Raw genomic sequence first — 23,644 nt, 5'->3', positions numbered from 1 at the left:
AGACTAGCGCGACTTGTCAGGCGACTTGTCAGCCTGACAAGTCGCGCTCGGTCGCTCGCCATTGAGTAGTACAGGACCCGTTCTAATAGGAGCGACACAAGTCGCTCCAACTTAGAAAAAGGGTCCTGTACTACTTTGGGGCGACCTCGGAGCGACTTGCATTGACTTCCATTATGTGAAGTCCCTGCAAGTTGCGCCGAAGTCGCGGTGCACGCTGTGCACCGTGACTTCACAGGTCGCCCCTCGAAGTCGGATCGCGCCAGTCTGAATGGGCTGTTATCCTTTGTTGCATCTTAGTGCTGCTTGGCCAGCCTTTGTGCAGCATATTTCCCCTCTACATAGATGATAAGTGCTTGGCACTTCTCAGGGCAGAATTTCTGACAGTGACAACAGTGGACCATATCTACATAATACGTGTTAAAATGGTCACTTCCAGTTTATATTGAAAGCCTGAGTGACAGAGTGACAATGTACAGTAGGTGTTCACTTGAAAAACAGGGTCACATTGTTGTCACCCTATTACAGGAAATGCTTGAACAAGGACCTTCATGGCAGGGTCAACAGGTGTTATATAGTATATATAATAATATATATTATAATAATAATATATAATAATAATTATATATTATTTATACAGATTTAAAAACATTAAAAATTACTTTTGACATTTTATGAACATGCTTAGGCCTAATTGAGATTTTATTATTTGGTTTACATATATTTTAGGAAACTGACATTCACATACACTTATGTATGCAAGTTGTAAAATCCCCTTCATTCTTGTGTGTATACAGTGCCTTGCGAAAGTATTCGGCCCCCTTGAACTTTGCAACCTTTTGCCACATTTCAGGCTTTAAACATAAAGATATAAAACTGTAATTTTTTGTGAAGAATCAACAACAAGTGGGACACAATCATGAAGTGGAACGAAATTTATTGGATATTTCAAACTTTTTTAACAAATAAAAAACTGAAAAATTGGGCGTGCAAAATTATTCAGCCCCCTTAAGTTAATACTTTGTAGCGCCACCTTTTGCTGCGATTACAGCTGTATGTCACTTGGGGTATGTCTCTATCAGTTTTGCACATTGGTTTGCTTTAGGGCCCATGCCAAATCCATGTGTCCTTCCAGGTTGAATCCAAGGCAATGACTAACCGAGGTAAAAATTGATGTTCTGGCCTTTTACTTGAAATCACACCCATCTCCACATCTGGTTGAATATTTGATTAATGGTTTCTCGGTAGGGTTCCACACCGGGTTAGTGTCGCTGCCTGTAGGGTCTCTGGAATGTCCCAACCTGCTGTCTGCCAGGGATGATCCTCAGTCGGTGGATATTCTGCTCAGGAAGGAGGTCCAGGAAGGGTTCATGATAGGCCCCTTTCCCGCCCCTCCCTTCACCTCCTGGCGCACAAACCCAATTGGTATTGCCATCAGCAAATATTCTAATAAAAAGCGTTTGATCATTGATATGTCTGCTCCTCATTCATCTGCTAACCCTAGCCTGACTTCCCTCATACCATCTGCTGAGTTCTCTCTCCACTACACCACCGTGAATAATGCTATTCAAGCCATTTTGGGGGCAGGTAGGGCTGCTTGGCTCAGTAAAACAGATATATCCAACGCCTTCAAGCTGTTGCCCATTCACCCCTCTTTATGGCATGTTCACGGTGTGAAGTGGAGGGGGGAATATTACTTTGCCATTAGGCTCACGTTTGGGTCTAAAAGTAGTCCAAGGATATTCTACACCTTTGCAGAAACTCTCTGCTGGCTCCTTCCCAACATCGCCAGGTGCCCCACGGCATTACACTACTTGGACGACTTTTTATTGGTTGAACGTAGCAACTGTAGCCCCATCAGTTTAAAGAGCACCATGGCCTTGTTTTCTGCCCTGGGGGTCCCCCTGTCACCAGTCAAAACGATTGGTCCCGTCACCAGGTTAGACTTTTTGGGCATCACCCTGGATTCTGTCTCCATGCAATCCAGCCTTCCCGAGGACAAGCTCAAGCGCATTCGCGAGGTTGTAGGCAAGTTCCTGGAGTTGGGGACCTTCTCGCGGAAGGATCTTCAATCTTTAATAGGGTCCTTGAATTTCGCTATGCGCATCATTCCCCAGGGTAGATCCTTTATTTCCCGGTTACTGTGCTTACTGCCAGGTCTCCCGGAGGGTGTTGTTGCTCACTTGGAATGACTTGGCTATGTGGGTGGAATTCCTTGAGCATTGGAATGGCATATCTATGTTCATTCCGCCTATTTCCACCCAATCCCTTGTTTTCTGGACAGACGCAGCCGCTAACTCTGGGTTCGCAGCCATCTATAGGAACTCTTGGTTTAGGGATTGTTGGCCAGCCGAGTCACTTTTGTTACCTGCTTTCAGCGAAACCTCAGCTCTATTTGAAATTTATCCGATAGTGGCGGCGGCTTTCACTTGGGGTAGATGCTGGTCAGGGATGGCCGTTAAATGTTTCAGTGACAACAGGGCAGCCTGCGACATCATCAACAAGGGCCGGTCATCATCTCTGACTATTATGAGGCTAGTTCGCAGGCTGACGTTGTTGGCAGCCTCCTTTCAGTTTTTCCTTTTCTGCGAGCACATTCCAGGCCACTCCAACTCTGCTGCTGACGCTTTTTCCCGTTCTAAATTGCAGGTGTTCTTCAACCTCCACCTGACTGCCGACAGATGCTCCACACGGACCCCCGAGTTCAACTAGCTAGTCCTGGACTAGCCTGGATTTTGGAGCATAGTCATGAATTGGCCCGGATGGCCTTGTCTACTAACACCAGGAGGGCCTACGACAGAGCTATGACCATTTTCCGAAGGTTCGCAGCAGATTTCGACATTCACGACCACTCAGTCCAGACGATGGTCGCTTTCGCGGCTTTTTGCCACCTTCAGCTCAATCTATCTGTCAGTACGATCAAACTTTACCTGTCTGGCGTACAATACCACGTCTTGACGTACTTGCAGAACCTGTCTCCTTTTCTCAAGGCTTACCCGGTTAAGAACATATTAAAGGGTATCAGTAAAGTGGATCGTCACTCCTTGGTCAGGCGTTTGCCCATAGATGGGGAAAAATTCTGGGTTTTATCTGACATGTTGGACACAGTACCTTTTGAACCCCACACCAACTCAGTCATTAAAGCCACCATGTACCTGGCCTTTTACGGTTTCCTCAGACCCGGGGAGTTCACTGTGGCTACACAAACGGAGAGTCGCTCATGCCTCCTCAAAGAGGATTTGGTGAAATTAGGGCATCATTATATACTGACACTTCGGTGGTCAAAGACCAGACAGATAGGGCACCCTTTGACCGTTCCCTTCTACCCAACTGGGAATAATTGGTGCCCTGTCAAGGTCCTGGACATATACTTGGCCCAGACCAAGAACTCTCCCAGCCGCTCACCATTGTTCACCCTGCTTGGTAATCCCCTTACCACACCTAAGTTCATGTTTTACGTCCGCACTCTGTGTATCAAACTGGGTTGGGACCCCTCTTCACATTCAGGTCACTCCTTCAGGATAGGTGCAGCGTCGGCTGCCTCCGGTATCAACACATCGGGTCACATTATTAAGAGGCTTGGTCGGTGGGAATCAGATGCCTTTCAAACATACATCCCACACCCGGAAAGAGAGTTGAGATTGGCTTTCAGGAGTCTTGTGTCTTAATTTGTATATTAATAAAGTGTGTACTTCTGCATCTCTTTTGCCCTCTTTATTTACAGGCCTACCCCTTACGTCGGTTCTGGCACACCACACCGACCTTTTCATACACAGGTTTCCAACCATCATTTAATTTACCGACCACAAGTGTTAGGCCGCAGGCCTGTATTTGTGGGAGGAGCTAGCGGGCTTTTATAGCGCGGCTCCTCCCTACACCGGCCTGCCGCATCAGCTGTCACCCCACCCACCTTCACTCTTTTTCTTGGCATTCTAAACTCCGGGGGGCCCTCTTTATTTACAGGCCTACCCCTTCCGTCGGTTCTGGCACACCACACCGACCTTTTCATACACAGGTTTCCAACCATCATTTAATTTACCGACCATAAATGGTGCTAACTGCTAACGAACAGAACTTGTAATACAATGGAATACGATTTAGAGACAAGTAAAGTATTAAGATGAGTGGGAACTTGAACAATTAAGATTACCAGGCTGTCCACCCCACAACATTTGCATAGTTAAAAAAAAAAATACAAAATTCAAGGATTTTTTTATGTCAGCACATGTAAAGTTATATGCAATAATCAAAATTGCAATATGTAGAAAAATATATAATTTATTGGTAAGAAAATATATTATTTATCATTAAAATCTGTACATACACTTACCACCATCAAATCAAAACCGCATATACAAGAGGTCACTAATTTCATATAGCCATCCCCATTTTGGTAACATATTTGATAAATGGTGTTACTCCAGGCACAAGGGATATCCAAAAAGTCTATGTGTTTTGCATGAACCTATAAACCTTCAATACTCCAGTGACCTCCTATAAATAAAATAACAGTGTGACCTGGGGAATTACATATGATGGCAAGAGTGCAAGGTGTGTAATAAAGTGCAATAGTAATGTATACAGCACCAGCAATCTTTGTATTCAATGAAATGTGTATTCCAACTCCCCAAGGAAGCAGCCAGGCCCCTTGGAGCTGCAAATGGCACATCCGGCCGTTACAGAGCCAGCAACATTCTATTCGGATCAGTGGAGAGCGCTTCTTGGAATTTTTTTTTACTGAACTATACAGCCTAGAGAGATCATAAACCAAAAAAAAAAAAAAAAAAAGATAATAGCAACTTCATTTTTCATTTTTGTTTTTTGTCAGTGTAGCCAACACAAACAAAATTAAAACCTATAATTCTGGTATTCACTATTTTTTTTTTTTAATTATAAATTATAGAATAAAATTTACACTTTTTATTTGCAGTAACACTAGCTATTTTCAAACTATTACTCATCAAATTTGAACAAAAACATATTTTACATTTTTGTTATGTTTTGTACATATAGATTGCATAGGAAATAACAATACTTTTTGATGTACAATATCACCTAAAAAAATTTGTCCTAAAAAAAGTTTTGAGTATTATTTTGGTATGATATGTAATGACATTACTGTCAAATTGATAGATCAATAACGCAAATGAAAAAATTGCTCCAGTCCTCGATGGGAGAATGACAGTCAGGTCCCTTATTTGAGATAATTCTTTATGATGCTGGCCCAGCCATAACATTTTTCATTTCTGTAAATTCCTGCATTCATTTTATTTTCCATTGAAAGTCAGGGTTATAAACAGCTTTGTTTAATGCTGACTAGCTTGCATGGATTTTCTTTTACTCGTTTAGTGCCCAATTTATTTGGTGTGAAAGCACAAAGTAATCTCCCTGTGACAATTGATCCACAATAACCCAGAATGATCCCAGCTTGCATACTTCCTATGTAGCTGTATGCTAATTATAAATCTGCTTATTGGGCAGGCAGTAAGTCCATTGTGTAAAGTGCACTGGGCTTGTACCCAGAAAAGCAAAATATATGACATAAAATTGATAAAGGGTGGTATTCAGGAACCTTTTGTCATTGGCTCATCTTTAGGCCCCTTTCACACTGAGGCGCGTTTCAAGTGCTTTTGCGTTAAAAAAAAGTGCCCGAAAAGCTCAATTAAAAACACTTCCCTTTAAAATCAATGAATGCTTTCACACTGGGACAGCCGCTTGCGGTGCGGTGAAAAAGAAATCCTGTTTGGAGCATGTTTGGGGAGCTAAAAAAAATATGCACCAAAAACGCTCCTCCCCATTGAAATATATGGGAGAGACCTCAAAAATGCCTCAAAAGCACCCCACAGAATTTGTGGTGCAGTTTTCGAGTCACACGTCCTCCGCCTAAAAAATTTTAGTTTATACGTCACATTAAAGGTGGAAAAAAATCGGAAATTATTTATCTTTGTCTCATTTTTACAGGTGTGTGTAGACTTTTTATATCCACTGTAAATATTGTTCTCCTTTTAGTTATTTTAATGCGGGATGCCCTCAAAAGAAAGGCTCTTCTGTGTACTAGGGGTTGTCTAAAAAGAGAGAGCAGCAGTTGTTTGATTGTTTGCCTCAGTTTGTCCTTAACAGGAACTATCAGACAGTAGTGTATGGAAAAAGGGGAAGATACAAGGAGTGACTGCTCTAAATCACTATCTTGCATGTGCAAATTTGAGAAGAAGCTATTGAGCTTTATAAACAACAGACTTTGATAAAAAAAATGACCCTGAAAAAAACTCCAAAGAAACAGAGGTCCACTGTTGCCAATGAAGGGACAAATAACCATATGCAATATTTCAGATGTGCTAGACTAAATAACAAGGCAGTTTCTTATTATAGTCTGTCAAAAAAAAAAATATATAAAAAATATACCACATACAGCATTTTACATTCTAGGTGGCTATTAATTTAAAGTAGTGTATAGCACAAACATATTTTTTTAGCATTATGACAGGTTGTGGCAAGGCGGTATACAGGGACTGGTAGTGAAGTCTCAGCTTTCTTCCAGGTAACAGACGCGGGTTTAGAGAAACCATGAGTGTCAGTGTTGCTTTTAATGTGTAAATCATGGCACAGTGGGTAGTCATTTCGGTATACAGTTGACAGAGCTGAAGTAAAATGTTCAGCCTTTCAAATGCACCGCTTGTTAGTTAAGATTTAAATGAGGAATATACACGTTCACTATGTTTATTTCACATCCATTTCTGCAATCAGTAATATGTTTGCTTCTTTATGCAGGTTTGATTGACAAAAGCATTTAAGGCAATAACCTATTTGGGTGCCTTTAAAATGACTGAATTTCCAGTTATTGAGTGCATTTGGAATTTTTTCATGTAGGCCTGTATAAAAGCCTAGCTCCAGTCAAAACTTTTTATTCTAATTTTGGATTGACCAAGAAAGGGTTAGAACCTTTTTTGGGAATTTATTGCTGTCTGGTTTCTGTGAACAGTGGTGTTTGATTGAATTGGTTTTGATTGGCAGTAAATATATAGGACAACTCAGCTTGTTCATTTGCAGTATTAATGAGATATTTTCAGATTTCACATGGCAATTCTGCTTACCAGAAAATTGTGAATTGTAGAACCTTGCAAAAATTTTCCATAATAACACTTATTATACTTCTTTTTTCAGCCACTCCACCATGGGTGACAACGGTCTCTGCGGGCACCCAGGGATCCCTGATAGCCCATACATATGGAATGACTCAGCCACCTATATACAGCCAAGCAGCCAGTGTCCAGGCTCCCATCATAGGGGTGACTCCCACTATCCCTCCTCATGTTGCCCCTCAACTTCCGCTAATGACCGCACATTACCAACTGCAACAGCACCAGCAGCCCGCACAACCTCTGAGCAACATGGTGGTCAATTTACAGAGCCAGTCCATGTACAGGCACAGTCAGCCCATGGCTATGTCCTCTTTGACCGGAGTCGGTCAGGTTCCTCATCCCGGTCATGCTGCTATTGGCAATGGTCACATGACTTGCCCCATCCTTCCTCCTCCGCCACCTGCGCTGCCTTCTGCGGCACTACCCAACAGCGTTCCGGCCACGAATGGCCAAACTGGCCCCCAGATTACACACAATCAAACCATAACCCCTGACAACCCGAATGGAGTTCAAATGCTAAGGACAATCGGCATGGGAAAGTATGAATTCACGGATCCTTGGTATCCTAAAGGTAAGCTTTGCCGGCTTCATTCTTTTTCTGTTTCTTTCTTATTGATGTAATGCTAGTTGAACACCCTGTGATAAACAATTGACACCAAGTTATGGGCTCAGCCGAAGGTCATGAAAACAGATCTTTTATCCTAGAAGTCTTTGTGCTACGAGTCCTGCATCATTTTCCTCTCCTGTGCCCTGCAGAAGCATTTATGAATTAAATATGAACAAAAAAAAAACGAAGCCAATTCTCCAGACTAAAACAAAACACACATTCTTTCTTCATACCAACTGACACCTACTGAGCCCGCCAGAATGGCTTGAATTCCTAAAGTCTGATTTTTTAGAACTAGGTTTGACATGCCCTCACTCCCAGCATCCCACTGAAATGCATCAGTTTGCACTTTGAAAAGCAAGGGTCTTTTTTTTTTTTTTTTTAACTCGAACAATTCTTAGCGTCCCCAAACCCCTGACTTTTTCAATAATGCATGATTGTCAAACGTGCCTTTTCCAGAACAAGCTGTGAAACAAGGGCCGGGGACTCGCCGCTGCGCTAACGAGTCAACAGTCCAAATGCATAATACAAAAGCCTCTTTTTCACATGACTCAGGCTTTCTGGTGGAATTAAATTTACAGTAACGAGGGCCTCATCTTTCCTCATCTTGCCCCTGATTTATCACCCCCCTAACGCTGCGGGTGATGCATTAAGCCAACTAATGGAAATATACACTGTCATGGAACATAGATCAAGTTTTTATTCTCACCGCATGGTGATCCTGGTGAGAGTTGCCTGTTACAGCTCCTCGGTGGGGTTCTGTGTATTTACTACTCCATTGCAGTCAGCCAATACAATTCATAGAGCAAACAGATGTCACCAAGATCAACTAGATGTTTGGTTGGTATGCAGAGGCAGAGTACAGCAGTGAATTTTATGGACTTGAGCAAAAATACTGTTGCAGACAAAATAAGAATTAAAGCTGAACTCCAGAAATACTGTATACAGTATATGAGAGCTTTTTTTTTTTTTTACCTGTCAAAGAATTTGTATTTCTGTTCATCCAGCTCTAAGATGTTTTCCAGTCCTGCCCGGCAGGGGAGAAAACCTGACCTTTTTCTGTTGCAGTTTCCCTTTCACTCCCCACCCTGTGACTGGACAGTGAAAGAAGAAGCAGTAATCTGATGAGCTCATCTTTCTGTCACTCTACCCTTTTTTTCCTATCAGCATACTTCTTGCATTGCAGCACACCTGATTGGCTATTTGTGCTGTTTCCAAGAGGCTGATACCAAGGCAAATTCAGAAAAAAATGCAATGATGTATAATAATTGAGTACAGAGCTTTGTTCATTTGTGCCTTTTATATCTGGCTGGACTTTAGCTTGGATGTGATTATAGCCATGGTAGACCATGTATTGATAATGGGACCCACAGCAATTCAGACCAGTTCAATCCAGCTGCATAATGGTTTCTCCAACCAACAACAAATATTATTGTCCAGGCACTCTTTATGAAATTGCAGTCAATATCATAGAGGGTATGAAATTGACTGCCATTTCCACCCCAGTAATCAGTTTTCCAACCAATCGCCCCAGGTCTTATATTTTCCTGTTCCAGTTCCTTGAGACTTTCGCTGCAGATGTCTACTGGCTGGTCTTCACTTTTCCTATAGAGCGTGCCATTTGGGCACAAAAATGGCCTCTCCATAGGAATTAATGGAGATCTCCTGCAAAGAGGAGGAGAAGGAATGGGTAAGTAAGAAGGGGAGGGGCATTTAAAGGTATTAAAAAGTTAAATTAGGAACATTTCCCTTTATATCTTGTCCTAGTAGACTGACAAACAGGGCGTCCTTGAGATAAAATATCTCCCCAGTGAAATTTGGGCCTGGAGGTTTTAACCCTTCTCCATGATACCAAAAAAGTTGTTCTGACTGATGTCTGTATCTTTGGGGGAAAAACCTTTTCAAATTAGGACACAGACAGCAACAGGCAGACCCAGAAACAGAGGTTTCAGCTCTCGAAAATTAAAAAAAGATTACAGCTAAAGTTGGATTTCAAATTCCATCCAGATCTTCCTACCAAGCTGACAATATTAGAAGCCCTTGTATCTGTTAGGGAATGGGAACTTGGCCAGGACTATATTCTCTCCCTAAACTCAAGCCTGGTATGCACAATGAGATTATTGGACAAATAATCATCCATTTTTTCGTTTTTGCATGCATTCTCATATCGAAAATTTGGAGGTTACTCAACTTACAAAAATTCTCATATGACAGAATAAAACTTCAGAAGTGATGTAATGTGTTGAATTGTTTTGTAATTTCTTCTTTCATTTCTGAGTATGCCTAGTTTTGCTCTAATGATTTTTTTTTCGAACGAAAACTGTACTAGCTAAACCAAAATCGGGTGTTGTGTTCACTTACGATAAACATTTTCTAGCCTTCACTTTCAAGTTTTGCTGTCCGAAAAGTCGGAATCGGCTATTGAAGGCACAGTACTAACGATCAGATACAAGGCCGATCGTTCCGCATACAAAATTTTTCTTTCCATCTTCTTTTCGTGTGGCCCTTAATTCTCCCCACCCAGGTGCCTATTTTCCTCGTCGTGGGGACAATAACCTCCTGCAGTATTTACAAACTCAATGAAGAAATCTGCTCCAGCATTGTCCATGCCTGCAAAGTATAAAATAAAATAAATAAATGTCCTAGGCATTCTATGCAATGCTAGAAGGCAAACTGGCAAAGCATAAATTACTCGAAAAACTGACATTTTTATTGTCATGTTGTATAGCAGGAGTATCATACTCAAATTCATTGCGGGCCACACCAGCAACATTTCATGTTTTCATGACTCTCTTTTCATACTTAGCCCAAAGAGTACTTGTCATTCTGCGTAATGCCTAGATATTCTATACAATTCCTAGGTAAAGTACTGTATATAACAAAATGAAAATCACACAGACATTTTATACTTTGCCAAAAAAAATATCACATATTCTACATAATTCCTCAGCTTTCTTTAGAATGCCGTCTGTCCATACTTTGCCGGAAACATATATACTACAGAAGACCACCACTGAGACGAAGTAACATCTAAGTGTGTGTTTGTGTAGGAAGGGTTCTAAATAGGATTAGCTTAAGGTCCTTTTCACACGGTTGATCCGATCAGGTCTGCCTGTCAGCTTTTCAGGCGGACCTGATCGTACCCTCAAGTCTATTCTATGGAGCTAACACATATTATTCACATATCCGCTGACACCCACTGCCATCCGATCTGATCTTGTCTGGCAAAAACAGATGGATGGGGGACCTATTCCCACCCATCTGGCGGATCGAATCAGATGGCATGGGATAGAAACAGACAGATGGTGCATTTCCATCCGATTGCCCCATAAACTAGAGTGGGCTGTATCCATATACGCTCTCCATAGTGGAGTGGACACAGACCTGTCATCCGCCTACTCAATGGGGATCAGTGGAGAGATCCCCCACTGAGCAAGTGGATCATGCTTCACAAGGGCACCTGTGTGAAAGGGGCCTAAGGGACTAGAAAGTGGGTCTTGAGGCTTGTGTAGCAAAACAGCAGTACCTTAAACAGCAACTTCACTCACCCCTTTTACATTTTTTCCCTTATCCTATTACCTTGAACACTGGGTTGTCCTCAAAAGCATGCTCATGCGCCCAGTAAATCCAGCATTGTCTTTGCACCTAGTCCCATGTTGCTATCTTCTCTTCCTACCTCATTAGGAGGCTGGCTGTTTCTTCTGAGTTCTTGCAGCCACCTCCCCAATGATGTGCAGCTGCGTGTGTACAATTTGCTGGGGATTGCCCTGTAGTCCCCTGGGATGCATGATGTTAGTACCCCCTTAGGCTTTGGGCAGGAGGAGGGACATTATTCTTTCCTAGGAAGGAAAGCTGGAAGTGAATCATAGTCTCACAAACAAAGTATTTTAGGCAAAAAAAATAGTTTAATGTGCGATTGTGCAACAGGAGAGGGGGAAGCAGAAATTATCAATAGGGATTAAAGAAGTTGATGGTCTGCTCTTAAAATTGTGCTGTCATTGGAATGCAAATAGTTTGCCTCTGACCAGGAAGATAAGAAACACTTTCCTTGTTTTATTTCAGTATCATTTTTATTTGGCAGAAGTAAAAAGGTGAATTTGATGGATTATGACATTCTAGTTACTCTAATTATTAGATCTAATTACACATTTTTCACCTGCTAAACACTACACTGAAAGGCTGATGGATTGTGGGATATATAGTTCCTTCACAGAAAGTGTCAGTTCTTTGACTACAGACAAAGATCATGCATTAACCTGTGCAGTGCCATGTTACATGGCACATGTGTAAACACAAACTGTTGATACCAAAATGTGAAGATTTCCCTATTATAGGCTGTGCGTATAATGACACCAGACAACAAATGACACCATAAAAATATATGATCAATGCAGGTGAAAAAAGACAAGGCGCAGGTAGGAAGGCTAATTATGCCTTTAAGATCATTTCAAAATAGTTTTCAATCTTTTTTAATATGTATCTTTTTTCACAATGAAATATGGTGATCAATTAATATGAGTTATTGTTCAGGAACATCTTGGTATAGATTGAAAACAGCCTCCTAATGGTGCTCCTATGATGTCATTCTATAACACATGCTTCTGTTTGAGATTACAAGTAGCTGTGCCAACACACGTTGTGCAGGGATCTACTTAAGGCTGTCTAAAGACAGAGACTGATCAGATGTGCATGCGCAATCCAATTGTCTTACAATGCCTTTTGGCCCAGCCTTGGTCATAAACAGGTAATATTATAGTAAGCTCTTGACAGCTCAGTGATACTGAGACTGCTTTTCCCACTGTCTTCCTGCATATCTTCCAAAGTCCTCAATTAAAACCAGATCTTTTGTAAAAGGCTGGAGGTTCCATCTCATTAAATTCCTAAGACTCTAAAATTTGTTGTCTGGCTTAACACACAAGTCTTGCCAAAGTTCACAAGCAGTTTTTGTACGATGTCCAGCAAGAAGGGGCAGCCCGGGCCTATCAGCTAAAGAACAGAAAATATACTTTTGGAGTTCGTTAGTGCATTGATTTAAAATTCTGTATTTGTTTTTTAATTACAGATACGCCGTGCGTTCCAAAGGGAGAAATTTTAATTTGCATGTGAAAATGTACTGTGTGTTCCTTATTAACCTCTGCTTGATCCACAAGAATATGAGAATTTTCTGAAATTTTCCATTTGTAACAGGTCATGTTGTCTCCTCATCTGGGTGACGGTTTCATTTAATGCATTCTGCAGGCCTTGATATTGTTTGATTATCATTTCATTGTATGTGGGCCAAGCCTGTTGGAATTAAATTCTTCTAGTTTGGTTAATTGTCTTGTATGTTTGGTGTGGTTGCCCCCTTGGCTTGCCTATCATTGCTCTTGTCTGCTAGAAAATGGATTTATTTTTCCCAGATATGTACCCATGTATGGGGAACTAGATAGTAGATTTATGCTTAGTCTTTCCTTTATTTTATCTTTTTTTAAATCAAGAGAAGTTTTATTGAAAAAAAAAAGAGTTTACATACAGCAATTCCCGCAACATATTCCCAATCGTAAAAGTTACCAACTGTGTCGTGTACAATGATAGATTTAGTCAGTGATACAAACTGGGCACAACCAAATAAGAACACACAAAAAAAAAAAAAAGAAAATGGAAAAAAACGAGCATATATTTTGCAAACCACACAATTGGCAAAAGACAGTTTGCAGATACAGTAAACCCCCCTCGATTGCGGGGGTTACGTTCCGGACCCAGCCGCGAAAAGTGAAAATCTGTGAAATAGAAAAACCCTATTAAAATGCATTGTAGGCATGTTTATTTTACTGTCACTGTACGTGTAGAAGCATTTTAAGGTCTTTAACCACCTCCCACCCGGGCCATTGTAAATATACGGCCGGGTGGGAGTCTCGTCCTTCTGAATGGACGTTCCGGAACGTCCTTCAGAAGGAGAGAGATCGCGCCGCCGCGGGCACGCGCAGCGGCGCGATCTCGATGTGCCTGTGTCCCTCGGACACAGAGCAACATCATTCGGCAGGAGGGCCCTGTGATTGGCCCTCCTGATCACATGACGGCTGTGTCCAATCACAGCCGTCATGTAATGTCAATAGAGCCGTTGTAACGGCTTCGATCTCTTCTCCTCCTGACAGATCCTGTCAGTGAGGAGAAGAGAAGAGGATCGGTGCTGCTGCTGGGGTGATCAGTGAGTATTTCTAATTACTCACTGATCACAGGGGGGGTCTGTGCTGGTAATCAGATGATTGATTACCAGTACAGCCTTGGGGGGGGAGGGGTGCCACTAAGCCACCAGGGATGCCCACCCATGACCACCAGGGATGCCCACCATGGCCACCAGGGATGGCAAGCAGGGCTCAGAGAGCCCCCCAGTGCCCTCCCTATCAGTGTTGCCCACCAATGCCATCTATCAGTGCTGCTTACCAGTGCCGTTATTGCCATCTATCAGTGCCGCCCACCAGTGCCCATTACTGCCCACCAGTGCCGCCTATCAGTGCCCATCAGTGCCCCCCATCAGTGCCGATCAGTGCCCCCCATCAGTGCCGATCATTGCCGCCCAACAGTGCCACCTATCAGTGCCCATCAGTGCCGCCAATCAGTGCCCATCAGTGCTGCCTATCAGTGCCCATCAGCGCTGCCTATCAGTGCCCACCAATGCTGCATATCAGTGCTATCTATCAGTGCCACATATCAGTGCCCATCAGTGCTGCATATCAGTGCTACCTATCAGTGCCCATCAGTGCTGCATATCAGTGCCACCCCATCAGTGCCACCCCATCAGTGACACCCCATCAGTGTCTCCTCATCAGTGCCTGTCAGTGCGGCATCATCAGTGCTCATCAGTGCAGGAAAAAACATATCTATTTACAAAATTTTATAACCTAAACAAAAAAACTTTTTTTTTTTTTTCAAACTTTTCAGTCTTTTTTTATTTGTGCACCAAAAAAGAAAAAACCTGGCGGTGATCAAATACCACCAAAAGAAAGCTCTATTTGTGGGGAAAATGACACAAATTTGGTTTAGGTACAGTGTTGCATGACCGGGCAATTGTCATTCAAATTGCAACAGCGCTAAAAGCTGAAAATTGGTCTGGGAAGGAAGGGGGTTTAAGTGCCCAGTATTGAGGTAGTTAAACACACTTTTAAAACAATAGAAACTCATTTAAACACATAAAAGATACTGAGAGACATAGCAAGAGCTATGGAAAACACAAAAATATTTCATTTCTAATGATTTATATAGTAAAATAACATTACAAAAAAAAACGCAATATACCGGGACCGCAAAAACTGAACCGCGATGGAGCGGGGGTTTACTGTATAGCACTATACCTAGGTATCTGAGTGCACATCTAAGACCAGCAACCAAAGGAGTACACATTAACCTACTAGGAGCTTGTCTTTGACAAGGTCAAGCAGGCTCATACTTGGGGTATCTAACCATGGGCCCCTAAGATTATCATGTTTATGGGGGCATCCCCTATGCTGATGGATGTACTTCTCCAACCTGAGAGTTTCACCCATGCTCTGTAGCCATTTCTTTTGGGAAGCGAAATCAGGGGATTTCCAATTCCACGTTAGTTTTCCCATTATTTGCCAATCTATGGATCCAGTTTTAAAGAAAACTATGTATTAAAGCTGAAATTTGGGCAAACTACTAAATACAGATTTAAGTGGAACACAGCATTAGTACTAACTAAGCTTAAACCTGCTCCCACCTCCCCTCTAACTCCTACACGAACTACCCTGTAAAAGGAAGATGCTTATATTTATCCATTCTGAGGGTGCTCCGGTCCAGTCACATGATCCCCCCAGCAGCTGGCTACAGGGGAGGGGACAGAGCATTGTCAACGGCTGTCAACGGATGAAATGCCTGGGCACTAACTTCAGCCATAAGCTTTTTATGAGAGGCTGTCCCTCCTCTCCCCTGAAGCCAGCTGTTGGGAGCCAATCATGTGACCAGACCAGAGTGCACTGAGAATAGATAAGTATATGATATAGATAAGTATATGCATCTTCCTTCACTGGGTAGTAAGTATGGGTGTTAGAATGAGTAGGGGAGCAGTTTTAGGCTTAGTTAGTACTAACCTGGACTTCTACTTTAAATACATTTGAAAGCTGTTTACCTGCCAAGGATTTGCATTTTTCTTCATCGAGTCCTGAGATTTACACAGCTCTGCCACACAACACAGCCCTGTTTTGGGAGAACAAGCGGCCTCATTTTTGTATGCTGCTGTTCATTAATACTTACAGGTCTTGTTTCTTTCCAGTTTGTGACTTGACAGTGAATGAAGAAACAGCACTTCTCCCTATCGCTCTGCTCTCTCCTCTTATCAGCATTCTCTTTGCACTACGGCACAACTGATTGTGCTGATTATTCCTCTCCCAGTCTGAACTCTGCTGTACAGAGACTGCAAAAGGCTGATAACCAATTAAAATGTAGGTACCCAGCTAGTAAAAATACTACATTTAAGGAACTGTTACTGAATACAGACCTGCCGTAATTTGGCGCCTGCTGCTGTCTATCGCAGCCAATGAGGAGGGAGCGGGGGGAGGGACGTGTCAATGGACACACAGAATGTTGCTTGGGAGTGAACACGTACGAGTGCACCCATAGCAGGTGGCTTGCTATGGGGGCACTCGGTGGTGGGGGGGGGCCAGGAGCACCTATGGGGGGGGCCTGCTAAGAGCCAAGTGGACTGCTCTGTGCAAAACCATTGCACAGAGTAGAAAAGGTTAATATTGTATCTAAATGGGGGATATACTGTGCTTCATTTTAAAACAATTGACACCATCCCTCATTTGGGTTATGCCAAAATTGAGAAAAAAGTGAAACCCCAGATCTCCAAACTGGAGACTGCAGTAGGGGAATGTAACTGCGTCATAATATACAAAATTGAGTCATTTTAAAAATATCTAAATTACTACATGAAATCATTTTTTATAAAAAAACTAAGTTCGTTGCTACATAATGAATGTACATGAAACAGATACAGAGGTTAGTGGACCGACAAGTGTTTTGCATTGATCCAAAGCTTCTTTAGGGTCCACACGCTCTCACATTCAAAGATATGGACATAATGTCTATAACAAAGAAGATATACACATTTACAAGAACAAATACATATATACAACAACTTATAGATACAATATTTCAAATTCTCATTATACAAACATGTATTGCACTTTTTTGCATTTTATTGCGTTTTCTTTTTCTCTTCCCCAAAATGCAATACATGTTTGTATAATGAGAATTTGAAATATTGTATCTATAAGTTGTTGTATACATATATTTGTTCTTGTAAGTCCCCGTTCACACTAAGGCGACCTGTGAGGCGACCTGGTCGCCTCACAGGTCGCCGTAGGTCGCCTCCTATAGGGAAGCTGCGGACCCGTTCTAATAGGAGCGACACAAGTCGCTCCGACTTAGAAAAAGGGTCCGGAGCTTCTTTGGGGCGACCCGGAGGCGACCGCCATAGACTTCAATGTTATGAAGTCCGTGGCGGCCGCTCCGAGGTCGCGGCGCGCTGCTCGCACCGTGACCTCGGAGGTCGCGGTGCGAAGTAGCGTCGCTTGTATGTGAATGGGGCCTTAAGGTGTTGTTAAGGTGTTTGTTAAAGACATTATGTCCATATCTTTGATTGAGAGAGTGTGGGGACCCTGAAGAAGCTTTGAATTAGGGATCGACCGATGTATCGGGGGCCGATATGCACTTTGCCCGATATATCGGAATCGGCCTTTGGATTTACCGATATTGCCGATATTTCGGGAAAGTGCTTGTACCGTTGTCCATAGCTGACAGTCGGCTGACTTGTAATGACAACCGATGAAGCTGAGAAGCTGCTCAGCTGTCATTACAAGGAGCGGGAGGGGATATCCCCCCTCCCGCTGCCTTCCGTGGCTTGCCCCGGGTCTCTTGTCCCACCGGGAGACCCGGGCATCCTACCTCCACCACCGCTGCCGAAGAGAAGACCTGGTGTACTGCGTCTCCATGTAAAAATCCCAGAAGTGATGTCATGACATAACTTCTGGGTACTCTGCGCCGAATTAAAAAAACTGACAGCATTCAAAACCACCAAACTTGGTGTTTTGAATGCTTTTTGGTGCCGAGGAGGGGTTTGGGGTCCTTTAGACCCCCATATCCCTCCACAAGAGTACCATTAGGAAAAAAAAGAGTTTTTTTACATGTCCGAAAATATCGGCAGATATTGGCCGATAGCGATAACCAAAGACCAAAATATCGGTATCGGCATTAAAAAAACGATATCGGTCGATCACTACATTGAATCAATGCAAAACTTGTCGGCCCACTAGGCTCTGTATCTGTTTCATGTACGTTCATTATGTAGTTCTTATATGAAAATAATGTAATGTATTAGTAAAGATATATATATTTTTTTTAATATTACTCTACAACAGTACAACTCTATAACATTCCCCTACTCCAGTCTCCAGTTTGGAGACCTGGGGTTTCAATTTTTCTAAATTTTTAGGAAAGGTTGATATGTTTGCTATTAAAAAAAAACCTTTAGAATCACTTTAAGAGGAGCTTCAATAACACTCATGAGTCAAGTATAGTCCATTGTACCCTTAAAACCATCAAAAAGCAAAGTGTATGTAAACCTTAACAATGAAGCGTCTTTTATTTGGTTCTTTGAGTAATGTTAAAGTGGTTGTAAAGGCTGAAGGCTGAAAACCTTGTTAATCACAGCCAGTGAGCCAACGAGGAAAGAGTGCAGGTGGGGGAGGGGCAAACTGCAGCTCTATGTGTCTTATGGACACATAGAGCTAGGATTGGAGCAAGCATGCACCAGTGCCCCATAGCAAGTGGCTTGCTATTGGGGGCACTGGTCAAGAGGGAGGAGCCAAGACTGCTGGCGGGTGACCCAAGAAGAAGAGGATCAGGGCTTCTCTGTGCAAAACCATTGCACAGAGCAGGTAAATATGACATGTTTGTTATTTAACAACTTCAATACAGGGCACTTTCACCCCCTTCCTGCCCAGGCCAATTTTCAGCTTTTAGCGCTGCTGCAGTTTGAATGACAATTGCGCGGTCATGCAACACTGCACCTAAACCAAATTTATGTCATTTTTTTCCACAAATAGAGCTTTCTTTTGGTGGTATTTGATCAACGCAATGAATTTTTTCTTTTTTTGCTACACAAATAAAAAAAGACCGAAAAGTTTGAAAACAAAAAAGTTTTTTTGTTTATGTTATAAAATTTAGTAAGTAAATAGATATGTTTTTTCCTGCACTGATGCACACTGATGAGGCTGCACTGACAGTCACTGATGAGGAGGCACTGATGGGGTGGCACTGATTGGGTGGCAATAATTTGCAGCACTGATGGGCACTGATAGGCAGCAATGATGGGCACTGATATGTGGCACTGATAGGGAGCACTGATATGCAGCATTGGTGGGCAATGATAGGCAGCACTGATGGGCACTGATAGGCGGCACTGATAGGCAGTACTGATGGGCACTGATAGGCGGCACTGGTGGGCAATAATGGGCAATGGTGGGTGGCACTGATAGATTTGAGACTGAGAGGACCCTGCGCTTATGGAAAAAGTGCTTGAGTGCAACAATATACTAGTGAATTGTGTGTAAAAAGCTGCTAGCTGCAGTGTAAAAGTGCTGAGTGCTCTTTTGAAATGTGTACAACTGTGATTTGCAGCGCTGCTTAAATTGGTTTATAAATATATCAAAAATTCATATAAAATAATAGAATGAATGAAATACTTCATATAAATTAAATAAATAATACAATACATAAAACTCATAAAGTGCTGTAGTATTGGTGAAAATAAATATATGGCTCAATGTCCATTATATCATCGTGTTGCCGTGATGAATCTTTTCACTTGAACTCATGCAGGTGCTAAAGTGCTTGATTTGTGCTTTGTTCGGGGTCTCCCCCTTTGGTTATCTACTCACCGATAGATGGTAGTTTTCAGGCATGTAAGGATAGTTGTGCCCTGCTTCTCCGCTTGATGTATAATTATTTCTGTGAGTATTAATTCCTCCCCGATGTCCTCATGAAAAGAGAGTCATTCATGGTGAAGATCGTTTAAAAAGGGGGGTGTTTATTGAAAAAACAATGGGAATATACTCACAAACATTGTATAATATCATGCAAAAAAATGAATGAATGAAGAGAGCGGCTCGGCGGCTGACTGCTCCCGCAGCATCCACTACACCGGCCGGAGGTCACGTGATACGCTCGACCAATCACTAGACGCGTTTCGATGTGTAGCACATCGTCCTCTGTAGCTGACTTGCAGAGCGTGTCACTGTGTTAAATATGTTAGGATGGCCACTCCTAATTTGTATTTGATTTGTGTCTGGTTTGTAAACCGATACATTCACTTTCCAACCCAGACCGCTCTTGGTCTGTGTTATATTGGAGTGGTATTTGTAAACATTCCTTGAGATTTCGCTACATTACTTTGTTAAAAACAATTTACGGACACTCGATGGTGCCTTCTCCTAGTGGGTTTTGTATGTATAAAACTGGTAATTAATTCTAGCCCACACATCTTGCGATTGCTCATGAGCGATTCTACTAAATCTATAATTATATACATACAATCCAAAATTATCAAGATAAATAACATACATAAAATCCATGACTATATACATGAAATTCAAAATTGTGGAGTTTTAAGATCACTGATTACTAACTGGAATAAAAGTTTTTTATGCATTCGGTAACGATTGTGTTATATGAAAATGATCAAAAATATATTAAAAATATTAAATGACAATATAGTTATGCTCCCATTACGTATTTACATCTATAAAATCTACATATAGTAACGATAATGTGATAAATGTAAAAAGTGTAAAAAATCTTTCTAAAAATCTAAAAAATCTAAAAAATCATTAATAATCATTGATAAAACAATTTATGTCAATTTCCACGTTTAACCCTTTAGGTGTCATACTATCTAGTTTATGAATCCACCATGTTTCATTTTGTGAAATAGCTCTTTTCATGTTGGTGCCTCTCCAATGTTTTTCTATTGTATCTATTGCGCAAAATTTTAATTTGCTCGGATCTTTGTTATGGCATAGTCTATAATGGTTAGATAAGCTATGTTTCTTGAATCCTTTTTTAATATTTGCTACATGTTCCCTTAATCGGATTCTCAATTCTCTTGTGGTGCGTCCTATATATTGGAGTCCACACTCACACTCCAATAAATAGGTAACATGGGTGGACCTGCAAGTTATGAATTTTTCTATTTTGTATTGGCGCTTTGTAACATTGGATGTGAAATGTGTTTCTTTTCTAGATTTGTTGTTTTTTCTGCAGGTGCGGCAGATGACACAATTCGATGCGGCAATTGTGTCATCTGCCGCACCTGCAGAAAAAACAACAAATCTAGAAAAGAAACACATTTCACATCCAATGTTACAAAGCGCCAATACAAAATAGAAAAATTCATAACTTGCAGGTCCACCCATGTTACCTATTTATTGGAGTGTGAGTGTGGACTCCAATATATAGGACGCACCACAAGAGAATTGAGAATCCGATTAAGGGAACATGTAGCAAATATTAAAAAAGGATTCAAGAAACATAGCTTATCTAACCACTATAGACTATGCCATAACAAAGATCCGAGCAAATTAAAATTTTGCGCAATAGATACAATAGAAAAACATTGGAGAGGCACCAACATGAAAAGAGCTATTTCACAAAATGAAACATGGTGGATTCATAAACTAGATAGTATGACACCTAAAGGGTTAAACGTGGAAATTGACATAAATTGTTTTATCAATGATTATTAATGATTTTTTAGATTTTTTAGATTTTTAGAAAGATTTTTTACACTTTTTACATTTATCACATTATCGTTACTATATGTAGATTTTATAGATGTAAATACGTAATGGGAGCATAACTATATTGTCATTTAATATTTTTAATATATTTTTGATCATTTTCATATAACACAATCGTTACCGAATGCATAAAAAACTTTTATTCCAGTTAGTAATCAGTGATCTTAAAACTCCACAATTTTGAATTTCATGTATATAGTCATGGATTTTATGTATGTTATTTATCTTGATAATTTTGGATTGTATGTATATAATTATAGATTTAGTAGAATCGCTCATGAGCAATCGCAAGATGTGTGGGCTAGAATTAATTACCAGTTTTATACATACAAAACCCACTAGGAGAAGGCACCATCGAGTGTCCGTAAATTGTTTTTAACAAAGTAATGTAGCGAAATCTCAAGGAATGTTTACAAATACCACTCCAATATAACACAGACCAAGAGCGGTCTGGGTTGGAAAGTGAATGTATCGGTTTACAAACCAGACACAAATCAAATACAAATTAGGAGTGGCCATCCTAACATATTTAACACAGTGACACGCTCTGCAAGTCAGCTACAGAGGACGATGTGCTACACATCGAAACGCGTCTAGTGATTGGTCGAGCGTATCACGTGACCTCCGGCCGGTGTAGTGGATGCTGCGGGAGCAGTCAGCCGCCGAGCCGCTCTCTTCATTCATTCATTTTTTTGCATGATATTATACTATGTTTGTGAGTATATTCCCATTGTTTTTTCAATAAACACCCCCCTTTTTAAACGATCTTCACCATGAATGACTCTCTTTTCATGAGGACATCGGGGAGGAATTAATACTCACAGAAATAATTATACATCAAGCGGAGAAGCAGGGCACAACTATCCTTACATGCCTGAAAACTACCATCTATCGGTGAGTAGATAACCAAAGGGGGAGACCCCGAACAAAGCACAAATCAAGCACTTTAGCACCTGCATGAGTTCAAGTGAAAAGATTCATCACGGCAACACGATGATATAATGGACATTGAGCCATATATTTATTTTCACCAATACTACAGCACTTTATGAGTTTTATGTATTGTATTATTTATTTAATTTATATGAAGTATTTCATTCATTCTATTATTTTATATGAATTTTTGATATATTTATAAACCAATTTAAGCAGCGCTGCAAATCACAGTTGTAGGCACTGATAGATTGCAATGATTGGCAATCATGGGCAGCTCTGATGGGGAGGGCACCGAAAGGGTCCCTGAACCCTAAATGCCATCCCTGGTGGCCATGGGTGGGCATCCCTGGTGGTCATAGGTGGGCATCCTTGGTGGCCATGAGTGGGCAATCCCTGGTGGCTCTAGTGGCACCCCCGAGGGTCTGCACTGGTAATCGATGCTCTGATTACCAGCACAGACCCCCCCCCCCCATCCCCCGTCAGGAGAGCCACCTGTCAGGCACGAACTGAGGAAAGCTGATCAACGGCACTTCCTATTTACTATGTGACCAGCTGTGATTGGACACAGCTGGTCACATGGTAAAGAGCCTACGTCAGTAGGCTCTTTACCAAGATCAGAGATGCGGTGAGTCAGAGTGATGCACCGATCGCCGCTCTGCAGGCCCCCCGGGGGCGCACAGAATGCTCTACCCTGCTGGACGTCATATGACGGCCTGTCAGGATAGTACAACCACCTTCCCGCCATCAATCCACTATAGGGTGGGCGGGAAGTGGTTAAAACAAAAACAAACCTTTATATTCGCTTTAAATATACCATCGGAGGTGTTTTTCTTATAACTGTTTAATTCACAAAAAAATTAAAAACTTTTATTGAAAAAAACGATTGATCCTGCTATAAATCTTGTGAGCTGATAACCTGGGCTGTCTGCGGACTGTTATCAATTACATTGTTGTCAGCTATGTCTATAGACTACTAAAGCCCACCCCCCTGATGTGTATAGTAATAGGAGAGGGGTGGGCTTTTCATATTAGTATCTTGTTTCTGTTGTCCTGATACAGAAAGGTAAGTGGGGGATTTCTTCCAAGGACAGGAAGAGTGTTTTTGTCAG

At 41.6% G+C, this 23,644-nt stretch overlaps 1 protein-coding gene across 1 annotated transcript in view; it reads left to right on the top strand.

Moving 5' to 3' along the window:
- The window catches only part of KLHL29 (kelch like family member 29), a 1,145,580-nt gene that overhangs the window by 670,558 nt on the left and 451,378 nt on the right, over positions 1–23,644 (top strand). The window contains exon 5 of the mRNA XM_082249639.1: positions 7,159–7,707. Coding sequence (XP_082105765.1) covers positions 7,159–7,707 — 549 coding nt within the window. The remainder of the gene's footprint in view (positions 1–7,158; positions 7,708–23,644) is intronic.

Source organism: Pelophylax lessonae, assembly GCF_965119305.1.
Source record: "Pelophylax lessonae genome assembly, chromosome: 3".
Lineage (NCBI taxonomy): Eukaryota > Metazoa > Chordata > Amphibia > Anura > Ranidae > Pelophylax > Pelophylax lessonae.
Note: the sequence above shows the minus strand (reverse complement) of the source record. Positions and strands in the feature narration are given on the sequence as shown.